General features: G+C 38.1%; 1 protein-coding gene across 3 annotated transcripts in view; it reads right to left on the reverse strand.

The window, feature by feature from the left end:
- TPK1 (thiamin pyrophosphokinase 1) overlaps positions 1-17,283 on the reverse strand; it is a 393,495-nt gene that overhangs the window by 244,948 nt on the left and 131,264 nt on the right. For all 3 annotated transcript variants that reach the window (XM_061415011.1, XM_061415012.1, XM_061415013.1), the window contains exon 4: positions 2,464-2,533. In XM_061415011.1, coding sequence (XP_061270995.1) covers positions 2,464-2,533 — 70 coding nt within the window. The remainder of the gene's footprint in view (positions 1-2,463; positions 2,534-17,283) is intronic.

Consider the following 17,283-nt stretch of genomic DNA (forward strand, 5'->3'; position numbering starts at 1 on the left):
CCCTTTAAGGACTCTACCCTCACCCCAGCCAACCATGCCCCCAAGTTTCAGACGTGTACCATGGCAAAGACATTATTATAACTCAGAAATCAACACCAAGTACATTTTCTTCTTAAACATCTTCATATACAGACACATAGTTGTTAGATAAATCATATAAATCTTCTTGGAAGAGTTCCCTAAGGTTACTTATAAATGTGTTCAAAAGTACTGGAAATGATTCCTTTGAAATTTGGGCAAAAATAATGGCACTCATTCCCAAATTGGTGATGTGCGTTATTTTCAAATGAGAGTAAATATTTTGGATGTTATCTGTCTTACTAGTGTCCAGTTCCATCCAATAAAAGTAATCAGGACCGAAATCTATGTTTTTTCATAGGCATTCTAGATGGTTCTTACGCTCAAGGAAGACTGAAAAAGTACTGTGTCAATTCCTTTCACAGCTCTGCTTCATACAATTATATTCATAAGCTACACCCATCATTAGAGAAATGGCACTCGGTACCAGATTGCTGGTCAGCAAAAGCACCTGTTCAAATCTTGCCTTCATGGCCATTATGCTCCTCACTGCAAAAACTGGCTGGACACTTCTTATAACACATACTTGAGTATTTTTTCACATCCTGCCCATGTCAGGTTGTAGGAAATACAATCAAAGGAATCCACAAAGTTTAAAAATAAATAAGCACAAGTCTGTTCTCTATGTCTGTTTCTCCACTGTTGCCCTGTGAATAAATTCTTCAGTACCATTTTTCTAGATTCCGTATATATGTGTTAGAATACGGTATGCATCTTTCTCTTTCTGACTCACATCACTCTATATAGTAGGTTCTAGGTTCATCCACCTCACTAGAACTGACTCAAATGTATTCCTTTTTATGGTTGAGTAATATTGCATTGTGTATACATATCACAACTTCTTTATCCATTCATCTGTCGATGGACATCCAGGTTGCTTCCATGTTCCAGCTATTGTAAATAGTGCTGCAATGAACAAGGGGATACATGCGGCTCTTTCAATGTTGGTTTCCTCAGGGTATATGCCCAGGAGTGGGTCATATGGTGGTTTTATTCCTAGTTTTATAAGGAATCTCCACACCATCCTCCATATGTAAAATAGAGAGCCAACAGGAATTTGCTGTATGGCTCAGGAAACTCAAACAGGGGCTCTATATCACCCTAGAAATGTGGGATGGGGGGGAGATGGGAGGGAGTTTCAAAAGGGAAGGGATATATGTATACCTATGGCCAATCTATGCTGAGGTTTCACAGAAAACACAAAAATTCTGTAAAGCAATTATCCTTCAATAAAAAATAAATTCATTAAAAAAAAAAAAGTACAGACTTCTACTTCTAAGTCCTGGGGTTGTGATAATGTACAGGATTCTGACAATAGTTAACAACGCCACCTTACATGTTTGAAAATTGTTGAAAATAAATCTTAAAAGTTCTTATCAAAAAAAATAAATAAAGAAGCACGACATGTTAAGAATTTAAATTGCTTCCTAGGCTGTCACTGTGGCTATATTTTTTGATTATACATCTACATATGTCCAATCTCAAAGAAAACATGCCTTTCTTCTATAAGCAACCAGGTGCTTTCAAAAAGCATCTCCATTAGAAATGTGAAGTAAAAATTTTGATGTCATAAAGACGTATTTTACCTCATTTCAAAATACGTGTATTTAATTCATTCCCATGATATGCTGAATCATAATACTTTGATTTTTTACAGCAAGGAGGTGATTTCTCAAACTGTAAATATTCTAGTACATTTAGTAACACACGTGGAACTAAATTTCATAGCTAGTCTACTTATACCTACACTATAAATTGTCTTTGCCAAGAGGATGAACTAGACATATGTTGGCAGTGAGCTAGATTTAAACTGTGCTTTCATCAAACATATTCTCATGTCTAAAAATAGCTCACCATATCTAAAAATAGCTCACCATGCCAAGATCTGGAAAACCAGAGTGTACAGGTGACAAATCATTAAGAAATAAATTAGTTCTCTCTTAAAAGTGCATGTGTGCACAACTCAGAACTAAGTTAAATTATACTGAGTTTTATTCAATACTATTATAAAAGTCTTGCACCTTCTACAACAGGATTTTATATAAGATCAATTTGTAGTCCTTTAAACTATTTGAATAAAAACTCAAGTTACCATTATTTTAGTCAATATCAAAAGTCCTCACATGTACTGATATTTGATAATGTTATTTTAAAAGACTTTTGAAATAGAATTTTTTTAAGAAGAGTATGATTGGCCTATTTCTATTAATAGATACCACTCAAAGCAAAGACTAATACAACATGGTTAAGCAGTTTGCTCTCTCTCTGAGGTGGTTTTCTGTAAGAATTTGAAGGAAAATGAACAACCACCATTTACTAAGAAGAAAATAAAACAAGCTCAAAAGCAGAACTGATGTAACAGACACTGGCTGAAAGAAAGCTTACCTCTCCCTCTCTCCTTCTGTGACGTCATATAAGTGGTTGGCACCTCCATCAGCACAGGCTCTTAAAAGAGCTTCAAAAAGAAAAAACAAAGAATCTTTCAATATAGGAAGCTCAGAGCAGCATTCTATCACACGATGAATGTTAAAACACTCAAACACACACATGGTCATGCTTCCCTCCACATTTCACATTCAGCCAACAATGTTGCTGGAACTAAAAACCATCCTACCCATCACACACACAAATAAGACAGAATTGCCTAAGACAAAGTACATTTCCTTTTTCCACCTTTTCCAATTCCTCCTATTAAATAAAGAGGAAGACATATATGATATCCTCAGCAACCCTTAAAGCTTGCTTTTTCTTCTTTTTAACAGAAGACAGGTCTTGGGCTCAAAGGCAAGAGGACATAGCTTATAACTTTCCTCCTTAATTTTATGAGTTTTTATAGAAAGTTTTTATTTACGGCAGATTTTAAGAGTTTCCATAGGGCTTGCCTGGTAGCTCAGTCAGTAAAGAATCTGCCTGCAGTACAGGAGACCTGGGTTCAATCCCTGGGTCGGGAAGATCCCCTGGAGAAGGAAATGGCAACCCACTCCAGTATCCTTGCCTGGAAAATTCTACAGACAGGGGAGCCTGGCAGGCTGCAGTCCATGGGGCTGCAAAGAGCTGGGCATGACTGAGCGACTTTCACTTTCAAGGGTTTCCATATTTTATTGTGATATAGAAGGTTCCTCTTAAAAATAAATCATAACACTGTAAGTTTACTATAAAATATGAAGTAACTAATAATCTAGATATGTGTGACTGTAAAAATAGAGGTGTTACAAAATTGACTGAAACTTGGAAAAAATCCTAAGATATCAAATAAAGCAAAAAAAGCCCAGCTGCCCCTCTAACTGGGATTTTTTATTGCTTGCCTTCTCATGTTTTTTCTGTGATATCACCCTAGGATTTGAAGTTACTGGTCAATCATTCCTTGAAATTATTTTAATCCATGGTCTACTATCTCTGTTGTTACTTCTCTAATATCTAATTTTCCTAGAAATGTCAGTCTTAGCATCAATTCATCCCCTTTATTCTTTTCTTTAATAAAAAAATCTTTTACCTATTAATGTCAAATCAAACTTTCTCTTTTAAATCCTGGGTGATACATGAGAGAATGTTGAGATGTCTAAACAGGCTAATTCCTCACACCCTGAACAAACCAAAGTCTTATTCCTGTTCCCACAAAGCTGTTAAAACCAATCACAAGGCCATAAAAATAAGCAAAGAGCATGGACACCAGCAGTTTCAGAAAAAATAAACTATAGTTGGCCCTCCAGATCCAAAGGTTTCTAATATACGGACTGCTCTTGGATCTGTGAAAGTGAAATCCATGGATGCAGAGGGCCAACTGTATTCCTTTACCATTTCACATAAGTGACTTCAGCGTCTGTGGATTTTGGTATCTCAGGGGATCCAGCCTCTCACAGAAACCAAGAGACAGCTGTATTTTTTAGAGCTACCTCTTCATTGAATTACACTGATGAGATCACCTTCCCATTCTGCAAATTTAGCTATACACTTAAAAGAGTGTTTATATTCAGTAATATCTACCTCCAGATTTCTAGGTATTCACTGACAGGTGGGGTGAAAGGATAACGAACTGATCATATTGGCATGGTAAAGATCCCAGTGAATTTTCTGCTCATCCATGATATACATAAGATAGTTTTCTGGGTCCTACATTACATCAGAATAAAACAGAGACCAAGTTGGGGGGAAAAAAGATATTCTTTTTTTGCTTCAGCTTCTTCATCTGTAAATTGTAATAGTATCACCTTTGACAGAGTCATTAAGCAATTAATGACAACTGCTTGTCATTATATAATGATATATCGTGCTCATCACAGTACTGGAGCATAGTAAGCATTCAACAAACATCAGTCTTCTTTCTCCACTCCTGTTAAAATGAAAATAAACACTAAAAAAGCATTGTGTTCCTAGAAAAGTCTAAGGTTCTTAAAAAGTGCAAAACAAAAATAAGAGGTTTTACAAACATATCTAAGAGAGATGTATCATTTTACCAATTAACCAACAACACACATTTCCCTTTAAAGAATGGGACTCAAATTCAAGTTATACCATAAACATAACTTGCAGAACATCGTAAAATATTCTGTACGTTTCCTAAATATCAAAAACTAAAATTTCAAAGACATCAAAAGCTAAATGGTTAAAGAATCTCACACATAAAAGACTCAGCCAAACAAATGAACAGGGAGATGGGAAATACTGATAAATAGAAACAGATGGTAAAACTATCAGTAATTACCCTCAGAGTACATAAAACATTTCTCTGTAAACAAAATTTACACATCTATGGGATCTTTTTATGTAAAAATTGAGTCACTGAAGTAAAATGAAAATATAAAAGTAGTTGCCAAGGATTGTCAACAGTAACTTGTCAAGTTATTGCACTATATTATTTTGCAGAGATCAGATGAATTTAACATTTATACCTATTATGTGGCAGGCCCTAAACAGAACAGAAAGATGAATACCAGAAAGAACTAGCTCTCCAGACTCTCACTTTCGTGGAAAAAGGAGCAACAGAATTGCATACATGCATCGCACTGTAGATGCTGATGAGGGCCAGGACAGAAGGAATGCAACGCAATGCAACAACAGGGAGAGGAGAGATTAATTCAGTGGACAAATCTGTAACACTGTTGATTATTAACTCTTGTTCAGTTAAAAATCAGTGTTACTTTCATAATCCAAAATTGTTTCCCCATGCCTATTATTTCTCATACCCTGATTTAAATTGGTATTTTTAGAGCAGTTAATTAAAAGAGAAACACCTAAGTCAGAGGAAGTAAATTTATACACATCTATTCCTGTTTTAAGGGCTTCCCAGGTGGCTCAATGGTAAAGAATCTGCCTGACAATGCAGGAGACGCCACTTAGATCCTTGAGTTGGGAAGATCCCCTGGAGAAGAAAATGGCAACCCACTCTAGTATTCTTGCCTGGGAAATCCCATGGACAGAGGAACCCGGTGGGCTACAGTCTGCGGGGTTGTGCAAAGAATCAGACATGACTGAGTGACTGAACAAACAAACAAAATTCCTGCTTTAAATGGCTTCATAAAATCTGTGGACCACTCTTTCATTACCTAGAAGCTGGGATTGGGGTACAAGCCATCTGTAAGAAAAAAAATAAGTTCCAGTACCTCCTAAAGCTATTTTATTTTGTTATGAATAATGTTTATCAAAAAAAGATACTTAACCACTTTTAAATCTCACTTTTAAATCCAATTAAAGTATTTCCCATATACTTAAATAAAATGGCATTTGGAAAATAAAGTTTCACGCATGCATTACATAATGCTGGCAGGAATTTGTTGACAGCAACTTGAAAACTGAGTAAAGAAATATCACTATTAATGAAAGCGACCAACTTGAAAAAAAATAAGTAAAGAACTAAAAAAAGTAAAGGACATTCTCAAATAAGATATTTTTGATAAATCATGAGTCAGCCTCAAATATATACTCACTCCATCATCATTTAAATTATGCCAAGCTTTAATGAATAGAAGTTACTGCATGAGTTATTCTTAATGTAAAATTTTTATTGGCTTATACAGCAAAATTTTTGCAGATTTATCAAATACTACAACTTCAATGGTTGAATAGTTGTTTATTATGCATCAGTCTGATATGAGCTGAAGACTAACATACATTAAAATCTGTACATCAACTTTATATATTGGTACTACCAGTAAGCATATTAAATACATCTTCAACATTTTTTTTTAACCTGGCATCATATAAATGACTGTTACTGACAAATACTGAAGAGTTTGACTCACAATCAGAGGCTAATCGGTTACTTCATTAATTTCTATTGAATAAAGTTGGACATAAATAATTTGATTTTCTGAAAAGCAGACTATTAAAATGGTTTCAAGTATTAAGATGGAAGAAAGAGTAAACTAAAGTGAAAGAAATATTTTTCAGTCTTAGCCATCTGAAAGATACATTTTGATTCCAGTCTAGATCACCTACTTATTAGTCTTATGACCGAACTACTCCCAAGTACACTGATTCTAATGCAAAATAAAGAGTATTATATATATTTTACCAAACTCACAAAATGTTTCAGGAACTGGAGAGACAACAAAGATAAAATGAGAAGGAAGTAACATGGGGAAACAAATTCTCTTACATGCTGTTGATAAAATTATAATTTTGAGAGACAGTTTGGCAGATTTATAAAAATTTAAATGTGCACAACCTTTGATCCAGAAATTCTATGTAGTCTCTATAAAACTTGCCCAAATTCACAGGACATATAGACAAAGATAGTCACTGTGATATTATGTGTAATCCTGAAAAAACTGCCAGCAAACTTAAATATCAGCAGTTGAATATTGGTAAAATATATCAAGACCCTTGTACAGAACCATGTATTTTTTTAAAGTAGCTCATATGTATTTATATGGTACTTCTGCAGAAGACAGGGTTAAGGTAAAGATTTATTTTTTGCATAACTAATTTTCATCAAGGTAACCCCACTCTTGCACTCTCTACCTGTAAGTGGCATTAAATCTTACCCAGATTTGGCACATGGCTCAATCCATGATGTTATATACCCTGCCCAGAGAGACTGATTCAGAGACAAAGATGTGATCCAATCAAAGGTAATGAATCCTAAGGAGACCTCCCGGGTTCTCTTTTCTGCTGTCGCCACCTGAGAGACTGGATGGAAGAAGTTTGGCTCTGTGATGGACTATCACGTCAGCACAGAGAATAGAGCCAATATATGAAGGCAAGGCTAAGAAACAAGAGTGCTGTCTGAGTCCCTGTAGTCCTGCTGCTGCTGCTGCTGCTAATTCACGTCAGTCGTGTCTGACTCTGTGTGACCCCATAGACGGCAGCCCACCAGGCTCCCCCATCCCTGGGATTCTCCAGGCAAGAACACTAGAGTGGGTTGCCATTTCCTTCTCCAACGCATGAAAGTGAAAAGTGAAAGTGAAGTCGCTCAGTCGTGTCCAACTGCTGGCGACCCCATGGACTGCAGCCCACCAGGCTCCTCCATCCATGAGATTTGCCAGGCAAGAGTACTGGAGTCGGGTGCCATTGCCTTCTCCACCCTGTAGTCCTAGCAATAGCCTATTTGACTGCATGAGCTAATAAATTCCCTTTTTTCGGCCCAGCCCAGTTTGAGCTGGGTTCTCTGTCATTTGAAACTAAAGGAGCCTTAACTAATCCAAATATTAATTTCTACTTCAAAGACACATAATCTTCCTATTGGTTGGAGAATACGACCTTATTATGTCTCAAGTCTGTACTGGATCAAGGTCTTAAGAGGAAGTAAATATTTTTGTAGGTAGCTGGCTTATTATTTGTACACACTCTCACCTGCAAAGCCTCAACTATGATCCAGATCAGTCAGTTCATGGTTAACAGATGGACTACCATGCTTTCCCTATTGAGAGGTTATTTCATGGGGGGAAAACTTTCATTCAAAGCTTTTCATGGAAATCTGTGCTCTCTGAAATAGACAGCAACAATGTACTTCACTCACAGGAGTACCAAAGTGCATAATTAATTGCTGTTTAGACAACTCTTTCACAGTTTTAGATGAAAGGTTTAATTTACAGTATATTTATGTGCAATTATTAAAAGAGCTCACATTATTTATAATATCCCACAAATAGTGAGTGGAACACTCTTTAAATTTTAGTCAAGTCAGTAACACAGAATTATCCTTATTTCAAAGAAAAAGCAAATGGTATTTATACTGAACATCTCCGTGCAGAGTGCTGTGCTAGTCCTAATGGGCTGGTTCATGTCATGTAATGAAATTTTTTTATTATCTTTAAGTAAATGCTGCTGTGTAAATTCTATTATCCTTTCTCTCTGCCACCTTCTGCCTCCTCCTCTCCTAGTTATGCGCTATGGAGATAAAGTATGATATTTAGTCATCTTTGATGCTATTTATAAAGTCTATAATCAGGTACCTCTTTAACACTTAGTGACACCAAATATCTCATTACTAAGAAAACTTAATAATAGCCAAACATCAAACTGTTTATCCTAAAGTGGCACAGGGAAATTTTCCTCAAAGATGAGTAAAGCTCATAAAGTGTAAAAACTACAAAGAGGGAAGTGGTGCAGAAAAACAGGGTCTTGTAAATGAAGCCAGCATATGCAGGTCTGTCCAAAGGTGAGTTGTTGGGAATGATTAAGGGTGCATGCCTTCTCCATCATTAAATTTCTACTAAAGACTGGCCATTCTGTAAGGACAAGACAGCAAATATGCATACTCAATCTACAGGAAATAAGGAAACATAACAGACCTTTGTTGGTATTGGTTAAAATACAGGGCTGCTCAACCTTGCTACTAAGGCTGTGCCTTACAGCTTGTGGGATCTTAGTTCCCCAACCAGGGATTGAACCCGTGCCCTGGGCAGTGAAAGCCCCAACTCCTAACTACTGGACTGCCAGCGAATTCCCTGTGTCTTTGTTGTGAGGGGTTGTCCAGTACATTGTAAGATATTCAGCAGTGTCTGTGCCCTTACCCACTAGATGCCAGTAGTACCCGGGTTGTGACAACCAAAAATCCACAGACAATGGAAAATATCCCCTAGCTGGCAAAAATCACTCCCAATGCCCAAACTGGAAGACCACTTACAGTTCTTCAGGATGCCCAGGATCCCATCACATCCAGCTGTAAGGCAGATTGCTCATCACTATTCTTAAAAATTTCAACTTAAAAACATGACTATCACCCAGAAGCTACATTCATCCTAGCTACCAATTAACAAAGAGAATTAACAAAGCAACTTATGTCCTAGCTCAACTGCCTTCCAATTCATCCCAGATGCAAACTATGCAAACCTACCATCTTATCCTCTCTTTTAGACTCTCTGAATCTTCAGTAAGACCTCTTCTACCAACTGTACATATTAATACCTATACTATTCTAGGCAATCTTCCAGCAAAAATCCATACCCTCTCTATTTGCGCCTCCTATTTATTTGAGACTCCATTACTAAATTATTTGCCACTGGTGAGAACAGTCAGATCCTTCTGACTGTGTGCTGGGTGGCTCACTTCCTCCCCCATATCAGATGAGAAACCACCATCAGAGATGTAACTGCCAGACGGCGTGAGAATGACGACTTCTATTGGCTCAGTTCGTTTTGTAATGCTGGTAAAGTGGCAGTGACAAAATAACGAGATGTGGCAGATTTCTATGAATGAGCAAAAATAATTAAGCGCCTAGAACTACCGAGAAGAGCTGGAATAAAAGAAAATAGTAATGATGGTGGCTGGTTCACCTGGCAAAAGTAAAGGCTTTTAAACGAAACTGATGCAAATGTGTACCCTAATGGGAGAAGACCCAAGATACCGAGCCAGTCTCCCTCCTCTGCCTGTTCATTTAGCGCCAGAATTCCTTCCCCTCTCCTTTTTTAATGGATCAGTGGTATTAGATCTCAGAACTTATATCAAGTCATATTTCAATTGAGAGATTTATTTCTGCATCAATAGTGAAAAGGCATCAAAATCAGATATTTGTCACACAAATAAGAAATACATGTATCTTATTTTGTAGAAATAGAATACCTTGTCAGTTCATACCTGTACCTTTCCAAGTACCTCTGACATCTTCAGAATAGTTTAACACAATTTACTACATGACAGTTTCTAGCAAACAAACTGATTCTTTTAAACAAAAAATCATTAACTCTACATGGTAATAATAATAGAATAATTTCATCAATTGGGCCTTAATACAAAATAACTAGAAACTGAGAAGTGCATATTTTTACTACCAACTAACAAGAATTTCATATATGTTAATTTCATAATTAACTACGCTCCTTTTCTAACTGAGCACAATCAAGCTAATTCTTCTTCCTAGTTAGGGGAAAAAAAAGTGTGTGTGGGAGGACTGTTTGATGGCTATGAGTAAGAGTAGAGGGAGAAGAAATAGGGATAGTATTTCTAGAAATAGATGAAAAGAAGAAGAATCATTGGGCTCCTGTTAAAAGCAAGAGATAATTACCCAACAATTCATTTTGGGCCTCCTTTAGGCCAAGAGTTATAACCAGGTGGAACAAAGGACAATTAAAGAGCTTCAAGGGGCTGAATAAATGCCTTACTATGCCATTTCTTAGTTTGTAAGTTTTATCTGAGAACATTCTTAGAGATAAATTAGTCTTACTCTTTAAAACATGACTTATCAGGGCATGAAAAAGCTCATTTTTTAAATAATTAAAAGAAGGCCAGTTGCTCTGGAGTTGAGGCAGATAAGGGAATAGCTTTAAGAGATAAAACTGAGAGGCAGTCAAGGACCATATTAAGCAGGTCATGGTGCTGATAGAGTTTAAGTATAAAAGGAAGCCACGATGGGTTTTCAGTTTGAGAGTGTTCTATTCTGACTTAAGTGTTAAAGAGCTTCCTTCCTTTTAAGTTGAGAACAGATTAGAAGGAGACACGAGTGGAAGTGATGACTTTAGGAGACTAGAGGTGACCAGCAGAGATGGTTGCTTAGATGAGATTTGCAGCACTTAAAGCAGAGACACTGGGTGTACTTCAAGATACATCTGGCAGCTGGAAGCGACTGGACTGGCGAGAGACCTAGATGTGGAGGGTATGCTAAAGGAGTCAGAGACGACTCAACTTCCTGTCTTAAGCAACGGACAAACATGTTTACAGCTTTTTAGTGTTCCCTATACTGTTGTTTTGTCCAATGCTTGACCACATTCCGTAAAATATTTCTTGCTGTTCTTGGCCTTGTATCATCTTTCACAGTTTTACCGTTCCATTGATATTATACCCTATGGACTTGCCTACATTCTCCTTACAATGAGACACGTAAAGCTTTTAAATTTTTTTTATTTTATTTTTAATTGGAGGATAATTACAATACTATGATCGTTTCTGCCATATAGCAACATGAAGCAGCCATAGGTATACATATGTTCCTCCTTCCCACCTCCTTCCCCATCCTACCCTCTAGGTTGTAACAGAGCACCAGCTTTGGGTTCCCTGCATCATGAGACATGTAAAATTTTGAATAGCTCTTCTCCCACTGTTCTCTACATTGTATTTGCCGAAAGGTGTCTCTGTACAGTGGAAATATTTTTTAATACTAATCGTAGTTAACAATTGAAAGCGTTATCAAAAAAAGTTTAATAAAAGTTGAAAACACAAAGTTTGTAGGAGAGACATGTTATTAATAAGTGTTCACAGCAGTTTTATTGTTTGGGCTTGGGTATGTTTGGGTTTCCTTGTCTGTTTTCATTACTCCTAAATCAAAGGAAACAGGAAAACAAAACATGAAAAAGGACCTTAGATAACTGGTTATATAAAATAACTTTTAGCGAAAAAGCCCCAGTTTGAAAATGCAGAAACAACTGCTATGGCAAACACCAAATGAAAAACCTAAAACAGATCAGTTTTTCCTGTGTTCCCCCTGCCCCCGCCAGAGACTTGCATGAACATTACAAGAAACGTATTTTTAGAAAATTCTTAAAAGGAAAACAGAGGCACAGAGATGGTAAATAAGCACAAGACAATGTGTTAAACTCCACTGGGAAACTCAAAACCACAAGATAACACTGCATCCTTATGAAATGGCTGAAATAAAATACAGTAAATTTATATCAAATATTGGCAAGGAAACAGACAAACTGGATTATTTATACATTGCAATGGACAGAGGGGAGAAGGCAATGGCACCCCACTCCAGTACTCTTGCCTGGAAAATCTCATGGATGGAGGAGCCTGGTGGGCTGCAGTCCATGGGGTTGCTAAGAGTCGGATACGACTGAGCGACTTCACTTTCACTTTTCACTTTCATGCGTTGGAGAAAGAAATGGCAAGCCACTCCAGTGTTCTTGCCTGGAGAATCCCAGGGATGGGGGAGCCTGGTGGGCTGCCGTCTATAGGGTCACACAGAGTCGGACACGACTGAAGCGACTTAGCATGGACAGAGGAGCCTGGCGGGCTACAGTCCTTGGGGTGGCAAAAGAGTCGAACACACCTCAGCAACTAAACAACAACAAATCAGTGCTTTACTCTGACATAATTAACCTTACAACAACTCAAAAGGCTTGTATTTTATTTCTTATTTCACAGACAAGGAAATAAGCTCAGAGTCACAAAGTTATTTGCCCCAAGTTATATAAATTCTGTTGTGGGCTCGAGTGAGAACTTGAATTTAGAAAATAAGAGTTTTCACTTGTGTGCTAGGTAGTTAGAACTAGAATTATTGTAACAGTGGAGCCAGAATCAGAACCCAGGTTCACCTGGCAACGGAGCACACATTATCTGCTCCACCAGAAGGCCTCCGCTGGGCATCTAAGCTGGTGCGGTAAGGCAAAGTGACATATGAAGCCACACGAGCTTAGAGCACAAAGAACCTCAAATACAAACTTCCCCAGAAATAACAATGCACACACTTTTCCAATGCCGTAAAGTACACGGTGAGAGCTGCACAGATGTTCACACCTACTGATCCATGAACCCATTCACACACCTAGCTTAAGGTCCTACTGAAAGAAAATGAACAACAGGCTGAGAAGATTCCTAAGAGGCCTTTTAAACGTCAGCGTCACCTGTACTGGTCTTAGCATACTGGAGGGAACTCTGTGCCTTCTGCGCCATTAGGGCCCAATCAGGAGACACCGTGCAGGGATTCAAACAGAGAAAGAAACAGGTAAGAGCAACGCCAATGTGGGAAAATTAATAACGGGGACAGGAGTACTGGGGGTGGGAGTGCTGAATACAGAGGAGCAGACCTAGGAAGCAGACAGACTAGAGAGAGGGCCATGGTGGGAAACACTCCCTCTGAAGCACCGGGGGTGGAGGCGGGGGGAGAGACACCACACTCAGCGAGGTGGCCTTGGGATGTGCTGTGAAGCCACCTGATACGGTCCAGGACACTGGAATCCAGAAGAGAAGCCCCTTCATCCAGAGATCCTTTCCCACACCCTCTGTGGACACAGCTGAACATCACATTTGCTGCAAAGGAGAAATGCTTACATGGCCGGGCTCCACGACCACAGAACAGATCATGAAGCATGGATTCAGAGCTTGGAGAAAATAAATTAGTAATTTCTCCGAAAAAAAAAAAAAAAGTAGGGTTGGCCAAAAAGTTCATCTGGGTTTTAACATTGGACAGTATGGAAAACTCAAACTTTTTGGCCAACCCAATATGTATTGTTCTTTCCCCTTCTGACAGTGAATGTTTCTTTATTCAACCGCACAGTTCCCAGCTGTTTCTGTATCCTGAAATGTCTAAAGTTTCCTTTTAAGTGTTACTGTCTCCTAGCCATCCCCCAGCCTCAAGCCACAGACAGGCATTCCGTAAGTGCTTGTGGACCTTAACTGAAATACACCACAGCTGACACGTCTTTGAAAGCCTTAAGCTAATTCTAGGTTTTAAAAATACTTTTTTTAACCTTAACTCACAAGGGTACTGCGTGGCCCTAAGTTTATTAGGCATTTTCCTGAAGGAATCTGGATTGAAATTCTAGCCTGAAATACAGAACAAAGTAAATTCAGTTATAACATGCACTTTTGTACTTGTATACATCAAAAGGATATTTCTCCACCTGTGTATCCTCTTCCAGCAAAGAGCTGAAATAATTCATATGAAGTATACCAAGAAAGAAAAATATCCCAGGCATGTTTAATCCTAAATTTTCAGTTCCAAAAAAACTGACTACAGACCTCCTGAATGTATAAAACAGAAATTGAGAACAATTAAAAATATATCAAAGAATAAAGAATAACACCCCTGTGACCTCCATCTAGAATTGCCAATTATTATCATTCAGTGCTCTGTATTAAAAAAAAAAAAAAAACAACTACAGAGGTTTATATTCACCTGAGTGCTCTTTGAAGACTCAACCTGTTCCCACACCCCTGACCAGCAGTACACACTATTCTAGAAATAGAGCTTACCTTTAGAGTCTTGAGGTTCGCTTGTTTTTTTTCCCCCCAACTTTTGTATAGCCATATGCAGCAATGAGAAATACCTAACACTGTGTATACTGTGTGACATTTTTTATTTTAAGAGAAAAAAAAAAAAAACACAGGTGTTCCAAAGCTTGCTTTCCTCATTCAACCTTGAATATTTGATGGCTTTCCATCTGGAAATACAAGTCTAGTTCACTAGATGCATTTAATTCCTGTCATTTAATTCCTGTACAGAGTTAATGAGTGTGTCAAAAATATTTACCTGATCTCTTAAGACAGACAGGTAGGCGGTTTGCATGTTTTTAATTTTTAAAAATGCCACAATTATCATTTAATGCTTCCTTGCATACATATGAAACCTTTTCTCAATGGTATATACCTAAATAATCACTGGGTCACAGAATACGGACATTATTAATTTAGTACATTGTAATGAACTGCTATCCACACTGTACCGACTTCTACAACTGAAACAATCTTATCAATTTTTAAGCAGCACACTGAAGCCACATCCCAGCCTCCTGGTATCAGAGAGGGGCACACGGCCCTGACTGCAGTACTGCGCAGGAACACAGTGTACACCCGCACACCAGGAGCACCAGCAGACAGGAGAGGCGCTGTCAGCTACGCTGGATCAGGGAACCGCAGCTGGAAAGTACATCCTGGATGAGACTGGCCACTCTTTGCCTTTTCTCTCCTATTGCCTCCTGCAACAAGTCCTTGGCGATTTAACTCTTCAACTCCCACCCCACCGTCCTTCCACAGGACGGAACGCAGGATCCTTCCAGACTCTGGGTTCTCTTTCCAAACAATGTATCTTAGTTCTCTGGACAGGAGGCACTGATATCATTACGGATTCGGCATTAACCTACACCTTTTCATATATTTTACTCACTCATTCATTCATTCGGAGGCACAGACTGAATGAGCACCAACAGCAGCAAGAAACACAGCAAAACCCTCCCACGATTCCCACTCTCACAGACGCCACAGTCTAGAGCCAGGCCGTGCAGTACAGCGGCCAGCGGCCACGCGCGGTGCGCGCATCTAAAACGCAGTGTCTCCACTGAGATGTGCTGTCAGTGCAAGAAACACTGCAGTCTGAAGACTGAATACAAAAAGAATATACAATCTACTATTAACAGTTTTCACATTGGTTCTATGTTGAAATGATAACACTCTGAATATACTGGATTAAATAAGAGAGTATTACAATTAGCTTTTGCTATTTCTTTTTACTTTTTTAAAGTGGTTACAACAAGATTTAAATTTACATTTGTGACTCCCATGATATGGGGATATGGTAACCAAAACAAAATCTACCTTACGTGCTGCATATATGAAACTGTGATCCCCAGAGGAAGAATGTTGAAGAGCATTTTACAATCTTGGGGGGTTTTTTTTGGTACAATTTGGCTTTTTTGTACAACTGCTTTTGCACAGGTCTTGACTGATATCTACATGATGACAGTAAGATTTTCATATTACAGTGATTTTTAAAATTTATTTTATTTTTAATTGGAGGATCGTTACAATACTGTGATGGGTTCTGCCATATATTACAGGGAATTTTAAAATCTATAATATCACAGCTTTTCTCTACTCTGGAGCCTACAGGTGACATTTAATTGTTTTTAACTATAAAATGAAAGAGATGCAAAATTAGAATTTTGATCCACTTACCAAGGGAATGATATAGTATGTCACACAAAGACAAGAATTCCTTTTATTAATTCTGTCTTATCTCAAACACCAAGGATCACTGAGAAGCACTTTTACTCATGAGTAAAAATAAGAACAAGAAAAAAGTCAATGGAAATAAACGAAGAGCAAAAAGAAGAACAGATTTGCTGTTGGATGATAGCTTTTAACAGGACCTAAAAAAGAATTAATTTCAACAGCTGGAAATTACACTCAGCTCATGTTTAAAGAAATGTTGCTGCTGCTGTTTGCAAACAGAATGAATGGAGAGCAGCTTGCAAGCATGAAGGATAAAAATAAATATTTCATTATGCAAAATATGTTTCATTGTTGTGTTTGTAAGTTTGAAACAATTACAAGTACTGCATGGGGTGAATGCTGTTAATTATTTTCACCCACTGGCAGGTAGTGTTTTGTTTTGCTTTCTTTTTTGGGCTGCAGTGCATTTGAAAGGAACTTTTGGTACTTGGTGATAGAAATTAAAATAACTATCTCTTTTCCTATCAAAGTACAGAACCATGAACATCCGCCTACCCCACCCCCCCCACCCCGCCATATCTTTGATCCTTGGAACATAAAAAGCAACACTAAGTTGCTTTTTTCAATAATAAAAGGAAACCAGTGCCTCCCAGACGGGGGATGGGATGACAGGCAAATAAAAGTTACTCCTATTCTTTTTAAAAGATGTATTCAAGCTTGCTTTAATAATTCATAAGATACACCACCTCATAAATGCACAAAGAAGTACAATATAGCCAGGAGAAATGAACTCAGATGGAACTATTGATCCCTACAATATTTTTAATAAATGCAATACCATGGTGTGCCCTCAAAACAAACAATCCTCTCAGCACAGCGATGCCCCGCTTGTTCACAGTTAAACCCATCTCGGAAACCCAACCAGAGCCAGTGAAATCCAGTCCTCAAGGAAATCCAGTCCTCAAGGAAAATAACTAACGATCAGGAGCGAAGTCACCAAGCAATGCAAGGAAGAGTACAAAGAAACAAGCAGCCAGACCCTAAAGAGTACTCTGAGGAAGGCTTCTGTCAGCCAACTAGCTTTGCTGAGAGATTTAAACAAAAAACGACAACCGGCTCTAAGACAGCAGGGTAAGGAAGTCTCTGTCCTTTCTCTCT

Source organism: Bos javanicus, chromosome 4, assembly GCF_032452875.1.
Source record: "Bos javanicus breed banteng chromosome 4, ARS-OSU_banteng_1.0, whole genome shotgun sequence".
Lineage (NCBI taxonomy): Eukaryota > Metazoa > Chordata > Mammalia > Artiodactyla > Bovidae > Bos > Bos javanicus.